The following is a 9,322-nucleotide window of genomic DNA, read 5'->3' as shown; positions in this document are numbered from 1 at the left end:
GATAGATTACCAGATTTTTTAACTGGCATAGGGCATTAGGTTGAAATTTATATTGGAAAGTAGATATTAGGTTGCTAATTGATCTGAAAAGTAATGTAGAGAAAAACAAACTTCACATTTAGTGTTCAGGTTTGCTTGTTGCAAGTTTTTCTGTTTCCCTGGACACTGACTCCCAAGAGTCCTTTTCAAATTTCAATGCTAGTGTGTATTATCTTTTATATTCCTTAGTGTGTTGTGTGTATTCCTGTTCTGACTGAATTAGTCCCCTTGAGCCTGGGTCAGAGAGACTAGATAAAACAGGAAGTAGTTTGTGCCAGTAAAGTCTATATAGAAAACACACCAGATTGTTTTAAAATATTTGATATTTTCTCTCTTTTATGTATTTCTTCCTTTCTCCATCTCTATGTCAGAGAAATATATTCCCTCTGGATAAAATGGGAAATTTAATACACAAACATAGGCAATGGAAAGCAAATTTGTCAAACAAGAGGAAATATTTTCAGGAATGTTGAACTCCCTGGAATACAAAAATGACAACCACTACTGTTTTTCATATTCCAGATATTCTGACTGTTAGTGAGCCTTTCTGAAAATCAGAGGTAAGTTGGGCAAAAGGAAGACAATGGAACAAATTTGGAAAATTGTAATAGCATAAACAGTAGAATATAGTTTATAAATAAATAAATAAAAGTATTTTACTCACCAAAAAATTCCTCTGAGCTCTTAGAAGGAAATATAAACATAATAATGTGAGGTATTATTACTTTTATTACAACAAGTCAACTAAAAGCAAATCACTTAAGTATAGAGAGAGATTAAAATCTTGAGTTGTCATATGCTGGCTAAAACCATCATATACTCAAGTTATATAGTCAATAGTGTACCTAACTATCCATTTATAAAAATAAACCAACCTTTAATTGAAATCTTATAACTACATGTCTTTTTTCACTGTCTCAGTTCAACCAGAACCAACAATTGCCTAGTATTATAGCTACTTACAAAAACAAAATGAAAACAAAAGACCCTCATTTTTTTCTGAAGAACCTATATAGGTTAAAAAAATAAAAAGAAACAATATTACTTTTGTAACTGGTTTGAAACACACAGTGGAATTTTCCCATTCTCCTAAGAATGGCTGTGACCTGAGATCATGAATCTGGGAATGTCTCTGGAGCTGGCCTGCACAGCCCTTTCTGCTTCCACGTAAGTGATGGTGACAATGCCCTCCTCACTGCTCTTGGCTAAAAAATAACCAGACTCTTCCACAAATATCCAAAAGATTTCCTATGCAAAAATCAATATTCCATTCCCTTTGATTTATAAATAATTCAAAGGAAATAATTTCTATCTACTAAGAAACTAGAGTATGTCATTTAAAGATTAAGGTCAATAGACCAAAACCAAAATATGATTATTAAAGTATAACTTGTCAACAGTGTGGTGATTGTGGGAGAGAGGAGAGTAAGGGAAATAAATGGTAAGGGAAAAATATAATGAAATAATTTTGAGAAAACTGTCAGTCATAAGTATAGTATAACTACTTATTATACAGGCATGTGTATATCTGTGGCTTTAAACACATAAGTAGGAGGACCTGGCCAGGAAGCTAAGTTGGCGAGAGTGTCATTCCCATACACCAAGTTTACAGGTTTGATCTCTGGTCCAGGCACATTCAACAAGCAACCAAAGAATGCATAAATAAGTAGAACAACAAATCAATGTCTCTTTTTCTCTCAAATCAACATAAGTAAATTTTTTTTTTAAAAGGAGACAATGATCCCCAGTTTCATCCACGCTGTTGTGAAGGGTATAAGCTCCTTCTTTCTCTCTGCTGCAGAGAATTACATTGTGTAAATATACCATAGATTTTTGATCCACTCATTTGCTGATGGACACTTAGGTTGCTTCCAGTACTTCGCTATTGTAAATTGTGCTGCTGCGGTCAGGGCAAATACCATATGATTTCACCTTTAACTGGAACATAATCAACAGAAGGAAAAAGGAAACAAAATATAACCAGAGACATGGAAATTAAGAATGATCCAATAATAGCTAGAGGGGAGTGGGGAGGGTACAGTGGGGAGAGGGTATTACAGGAAATACTATAAAGGACACATAGACAAAATCAAAGGGGAGGGTGGAGGTGGAGAAGGGAGGTGGGTTCAGCTGGGATGGGGTGGAGGGATGGGGAGAAAAGTCATACAACTGTAATTGAATAACAATACATTTTTTTTAAAAAAAGGAGACAATGAAAGTATCCCCAATATTATCATTGATTCATCACTTACTAGCTCAACTTGTTTTATTGTTGTTCAGGTACAGTTGTTTCCATTTTCTCCCACTATTCTCCCTCGCCCAACTCACCGCCACCTCCAACCCTCTGTATGTCCTTTATACATGTTCCTTGATGACCCTTCCCCTTCTTTCCCCTGTTCACCCTCCCCCTACCCTCTGGTTACTGTCTGTTTGTTCTTTATTTCAATGTCTCTCATTATCTTTTCCATGCTTATTTGTTTTCCTGATTAGGCAAATTTTAATTAAATTAAATAAGATATATTTGGAGTTAAATTTTGTAGCTGTATATATTAAAAAGAGCAAAAAGAGCTAAATATGTTTTGTTTTATTCTATCAATTTAGTCATTCTCTAATATATAAGGCAGGAAATTATGATCTCTCTGTGTGTTTCTAATTGAATATAGACTATGAAGTACTTTATTTAAGAGAACAGATTTTAATTTAAGATAGCCTATGATTATATTTGACATTTACCCGTTATATGAATATATCAAAGGTACATACCTCTCTGAGCCTCAATTCTTTATCTGGGAATAAAAATAGTTTCATGAGTGTGTTAAGGGCTAACTGAGAGAATATATAAAAGTCCTTAGCATTTCGCTAAGATAAAAAATGCCTTTCCTATATCACAATTACAATAAATATCCTTCCCACACTTGGGAATTAACTCCAACTAAAGGAAAACTAAAGTAAATAAAAAAGCTCTATACAAAGCATACTAAGTACCACATATTTGTAGAGCACTTTCATTTACATTATTTAAATTATTGAGCAAAAAGGGAAAAGGAGAAACAGCTTATGGACACAGACAACAATGTGGTAGTTGTGGGGAGGACAGAGGCTGGTTAGAGGTGAAAGAGAAAGTAAGGGGGCTAAACAGTAATGGAAATATATAATTAAGAAGAAACACCCTTAAATTTTAACTTCATTTTAAAAAAAATTATACATGGGGTAACATTGGTTGATAAAATTATATACATTTCAATTGCTGGTAGGGATGTAAATTGGTACAGCCACTATGTAAAACAGTAGGAAGTTTCTCAAAGCATTACTAATACAGCTGTCAGAGGGCTCAGCAATCCCTCTTCTTAATATCTACGCAGAAATTTGAAAACATTTACTCATAAAGGTATATGCATTCCTATGTTTATAGCAGGATCATTTCTTCCATTCACCTTCATTTTGAACAGAGAAAACTGAAGCTTCAAGAAATTAAGAAGTTCATCTAAAGTCACAAATCCATAACGCAGCCCACTGCTATTTCAATTCAGATTTCTCTAACTGCTTAATCGATATACTTTCTATAATAATAATTTGCCTTATAATGCCATAAATAATAAACTAATAGCACTGATTGCATAATTTTTTATTAATTTACTTTTTCTTTCTTGTTCAAATTGTAAATGGTAGCTAATGAATTAAAAGTGTGAGGTTATTAGTTGATATTCCTCATAAACCCCTGCAGATATGTTACTATTTCTAAAATTATTATTGAATGTGATTGATGACATCCACTTCCTCCTTATTTGTTTCTATGAACACTTGTATGACGGCTGGGAACTGAATTCAGCCATCATTATTGAAAGGATGAAATATAAATTACGCAGACTTCACCAGGAAAGTAGTTACCTGAAATAATTATAGAGGAAAGTAAACAGCATCTAGTTAAAATAATCCTTCCTAATACTTGATGGGTCTTCCTGAGCACTCTTTGTGTCATTTAAGACAAGAAAGTTATTTTTTTATGAATTAAATTTATCGGGGGTGACATTGGGTAATAAGATTATATAGGTTTCAAGTGTACATTTCCCTGATACATGAATCTGTACCTTGCATTGTGTGTCCAACACCCAAAATGAAACCATCCTCTGTCCCCATATATTTAAGCTCCTTTACTACCCCTTCCAATTTCCCTCCTTCCCTAGTTACAACCATACTGTTGTCTGTATATGAAAGTGAAGAAATGGACCATTGCTATTACAGGTTCATTTTAAATTTCCCCTGCTGGGAAAATAACATACTATTTTAGCCAAATTCTGGTTCCACACTTGGACAGTTGTTAATCCACAGTTCATGATGTGTTCCTGTGTTTTCTGCTTTAGATCTGGCAGGAGGAAAACAAAAAAGCAACTGAAGAATGAGAAACCATACAGAAGTAACAGAATTCATCCTCCTGGGACTGTCAGATAACCCAAAGCTACAGGTGGTGATCTTTGTCTTTCTGCTCATCACTTTCATGCTCAGCATCACTGGAAACCTGACCATCATAACCCTTACCCTTCTGGATCCCCATCTCCAGTCCCCTATGTATTTCTTCCTCAGAAATTTCTCCTTAGTAGAGGTTTCATTCACAACTGTCACTATGCCTAAGTTCTTGGGCACCATTATTTCAGGGGATAAAACCATTTCCTTTAACAATTGCATTGCTCAGTTATTTTTTTACATTCTCTTGGGAGTCACTGAATTTTACCTTCTGGCTGCCATGTCCTATGATCGCTATATTGCCATCTGCAAACCTCTGCATTACATGACCATCATGAATCGAAGAATCTGTATACTCCTTGTCTTCTCTTCCTGGCTAGCTTCATTCTTAATCATATTCCCTGCACTCATGTTGGTCTTGAACCTCAATTACTGCAGATCAAATATTATTGACCATTTTACCTGTGATTATTTCCCCCTGCTGCAACTTTCTTGTTCAGAAACAAAATTTCTAGAGACACTTGGTTTCTCCTGTGCTGTGTTTACTCTGATGTTCACTTTGGCATTGATATTTCTGTCCTATCTCTCTATCATCAGAACGATTTTAAGAATTCCTTCTACTAGTCAGAGGACAAAGGCCTTTTCTACGTGTTCATCTCACATGATTGTCATCTCCATCTCTTATGGCAGCTGCATTTTTATGTATATTAATCCTTCAGCAAAAGATAGTGTGTCCCTGAGTAAGGGAGTTGCTGTTCTGAACACCTCAGTAGCGCCCATGCTGAATCCTTTTATTTACAGCTTAAGGAATGAGCAAGTCAAGAAAGCCTTCGTGAACATGGTGAGGAAGACTATTTCTCAAAAGCAAATTAAAAAATGTGGCATAACGAATTAGAGACACATTGCACAAAAATTTAAAAATATAAACATGAAATTTCAGTACCTTCTTCAAATCTCAATAAATTCCCTGTCATTCTTGTTTATTCTCTTTGTTTTTTCTGTTTGTTTTATATAATTACCATTTAATTTAATTTACTTCTCTTATGCCTTTCTTACTTATTCTTCTGATCATGTCAAATTCTTAATTTAATTTTTTATTTATGTATAGTTGGTATAGATCTTACGTTGAAAATGTTAATTTCAGGTATACAATAACACAATGGATGAAACAATAATAATGTTTAAAAGTGAATTTATATGTGGAGTTTTGTTTAGGAAAAAATAACCACCAGGATCCCACCCAGCTCTTTGGTCCTCAGCAGCTTTCAGGCATCAATAGTATGTTAGTTCCCATCATGGCTCCAAGATCATTCAGGGGTATCCAACCCTTTTGCATCTCTGCGCCACACTGGAAGAAGAAGAGCTGTCTTGGGCCACACATTGAATACATTGCAACATGTAGTCACAAAAAGATCTCACAATGTTTCAAGTAAATTTATGATTTTGTGTTGGGCTGCATACACAACCCTGCTGGGTTGCATGCAGCCCATGGGTTGCAGGTTGGACACCCTGACAGACTCTAGTGCTTGGACAGCCCCTGGAAAGCCCAAATATTGTACACATGTTCTACTCTTCTTTCCTTCAGAGGGAGGGGCCACTGAGCAGTATTGGCCTCAATGTACTACTGTAAACAGGTGAAGCATAAAATATCCAGAAAATCCTTTTATAATGTCATATCACCTGTACATGAAATCCTTATAAATTAGGTGAATCTCACTTTATGGCCTAGAATATACTTGTCACTTATGTAATCATTTCTTGACCATTTGAATATTATGTATCATGGCAGTTGAGTGCAATGTTCTATATGAGTCAACTAGGTCAAGTTTGTTAATCACATGATTTAAATTTATACTTTTACTCTTTGTGTTATTACTGAGCTATTTAAATCTCCTTATACAACTATGGGTTTTTTTCTTTCTCTTTGTAGTTATATCAATTGCTTCTTTTTAAAAAATATTAACACTGTGTTTTTATACAGACACAAATTTGAAACAGGCATATATTCTCTGGAACATGACTTTTCTTATCATTATGAAAAAGAGCAATTCCTCTTTTTATGCAGTACACTTTTTTCAGTAACATCTACATTGACTAATATCAATGCAGCTATACACAAGCATTATTTTAAAATATTGCTTACACCACATATTTTATTTATCTGCCATTTGCTTTTGAGTGGATGCCAGTATATTTACAGAACATGTGTGACTCAGTACTTATTTTTATTTCTTGGTTACCTACGATAGGTACTCCCAACAAGGCTATATACATGTGGATACAGGAAGAGAATGTAAATACAGGAGAAATTTGCTTCAAAGGAGTCTGAGTCATCTGTTCATAAGCCTTACCTGTGCCTTCTCAAACCTGCTCAACTCTGATCTCCTAAGTATATCTCCCTTTGATGATAGATTGTTGCTGTGAATTACCAGCATTATAATTCAGAGTCCAATTACACTCACTCCAATTATAGCAAGCTCAAATCTAATTGTCAACTGATAACATCCTATGGATTGACTTATAGTCTCTACCAGGTCACAGTAGTAAGCCAGGAAGTGATCTTCCAAAGGAAAATGTACATCTGCAATACATTGCTCCATAAGCACACGCTGTGTTATGAAGCCTTCAATTGTGGCAAAGCAGAAGTACCAGATAGCATCCCTATTTGTCACTGACACTTTAAATAACATCAGGATTTCTTGATCATTTGACCCAAATGGAAGAGCAGTAATTCTAAAATCAATCCTAAATTATATCTGGAAAATCAACATGCACTAATAACTAAGAAACTTGAGAAACAAGCAATGTGAGAGGACTACTCATGGATATATTTAAGTATAATATAATGTTTCTATCATCAAAATATGCACTGGGGTATGAAGGCAGGAAGATTAATGTAGTAAAAATAAAAGTGATACATTTTGAATATACCTATTTGTATAGTTCTAACTTTTAAAATATTCTTATTGTTTCACATATGCCCAAGACAAAATTAAATGAGCAAGAATGGGGAAAACCCTATACAAGGGAATATAATTGTGAAATAAATCAACAGCCATGGGATGGGAAGAATAAAGAATTGATACTAAAAATTTCTCAAGATAATATTTTGACAACTGGCCATCAGTAAGACAGACACTGCAAAATTTTTGAACTTTATTTAGATTTAAAAAAATAATAGAAGTATAACAATTCAGATACTGTTGTATGTGTGTTTGTAGAATGGAGTAATTGGGAAGCAGAAGGGTGGAGCTAAGTTTCTCACTGTGGAGGAAAAGAGATACAAGTGTGGCATAAGAACAGTAGAAAAATTCTATGCTGATGGACTGGAATAAGTCATGTCAGTGTGCGGCTATTATTTCTCTAAATGTATTTCATTGTCTGTCCTATGGAAGTTCCAAAGAATGACACTGGAATAGTGAGGAGCCAACAAAGCATCCAGATCCTGGGCTCTAGGTAACATTTCTTGTTAAAAATAACCTCTGAGAACCAGAGAAATGACCAATAGACATATGAAGAGATGCTGAACACCACTAATCATCAGGGAAATGTAAATTGAAAACCTAATGAGATACCACCTCACATATTCAGAATAGCTATTATCAAAAAGTCAACAAAGAGTGTGTTGGTGAGGATGTAGAGAAAAGGGAACCTTGTACACTGTTGGTGGGATTGACAATTGGTGCAGCCACCATGGAAAACAGTGTGGAGATTCCTGAAAAAACTAAACATAGATCTACCATATAACACAAGAACCTCACTTCTGGGTATTTATCCAAAGAAAACAAAAACACTAATTTGAGAAGATACATGGACACTCTATGTTGATCGCAGCATTATGTACAATAGTTAATAAACATACAATAGCAACCTAGGTATCCATTGATGGATAAAGAATTTATATGTTTGTGTGTGTGTGTGTGCATGTACAATGGAATATTAGTGAGCCACACAAAAAATAAAATGTTGACATTTGCAACAACAGATATGGAACTGGAGGGTATTATGCTAAGTGAAATAAGTCACAGAGAGACAAAAATTTCATGGTTTTCCTAATTTGTAGAATTTAAAAAACAAAACAAGTGAGCAAACAAAACAAAACATAAACAGATTCACAGAAACAGAGACCAAAGGGGATGTTTATGAGAGAGGTGGGGGTGGAGTATGAGTGGAAAAGGTGAAGGGGCATAGAGTCAATAATATTGTGACAAGTTTGCATATTTTTCAGAGAAGTCTAAAAATATCTGGATCCTTTAACCACTCTGATTTGATACATTTTATTTTTGGATTTTGAATATGTTATGGCAAAATATTATTTGTACCTGAATTTCTTCCTGCAAACTCTGTAGAGACATAAACCTGGTAGTAGAACTGTGTTTCCTTGCATTGACCTAGGTACTGTTCAACCCCATATTCCTTGGACATGATTGGATACAATACTTAACAGCAGAAAAGTCCTACTTGCTTGTGGATACATGTGTAAGAGGTATAAATCAATAAATCAATCTAAAGTAAAGGAACATATTAGGAGGCCTAGATAAAGATAGAAAGATATTAGGGACTAGGAATCAAATATAAAGGGAGAAAGAGAGTGAAAGAGTGATCAAGGAAGACAGACAGGGAAGTGAGCACCTAGGTTTCTGAGAAAAGACATAATGGAAAAGAAACATATCTAACAGACCGAAGATGGAGGCATATGTAGACACACTGCGCCTCCTCACACAACCAGAACTGACAGAAAATCGAATGGCAAGAAAGTCCGACACCAAGTAGATAAAAAAGAAACATTCATCCAGACAGGTAGGAGGGGCAGAGACGGGCA

The 9,322-nt window shown here is 34.9% G+C and overlaps 1 protein-coding gene across 1 annotated transcript; it reads left to right on the top strand.

The window, feature by feature from the left end:
* Nucleotides 1-338: 338 nt before the first annotated feature.
* On the top strand, nucleotides 339-7,469 carry LOC112318274 (olfactory receptor 6C1). Its single transcript, XM_024575453.3, has 2 exons — nucleotides 339-599; nucleotides 4,401-7,469. The coding sequence occupies exon 2, from the start codon at nucleotides 4,436-4,438 to the stop codon at nucleotides 5,393-5,395; it is 960 nt and encodes a 319-aa protein (XP_024431221.1). The 5' UTR covers nucleotides 339-599; nucleotides 4,401-4,435; the 3' UTR covers nucleotides 5,396-7,469.
* Nucleotides 7,470-9,322: the final 1,853 nt, after the last annotated feature.

The sequence above is a fragment of the Desmodus rotundus genome, chromosome 3 (assembly GCF_022682495.2).
Source record: "Desmodus rotundus isolate HL8 chromosome 3, HLdesRot8A.1, whole genome shotgun sequence".
Classification (NCBI taxonomy): domain Eukaryota; kingdom Metazoa; phylum Chordata; class Mammalia; order Chiroptera; family Phyllostomidae; genus Desmodus; species Desmodus rotundus.
This window is presented reverse-complemented; position numbering and strand designations above follow the sequence as displayed.

Bases quoted from the DNA above. Each gene is read 5' to 3' on its own strand.
- LOC112318274 (XM_024575453.3), top strand. From the start codon at position 4,436: ATGAGAAACCATACAGAAGTAACAGAATTCATCCTCCTGGGACTGTCA.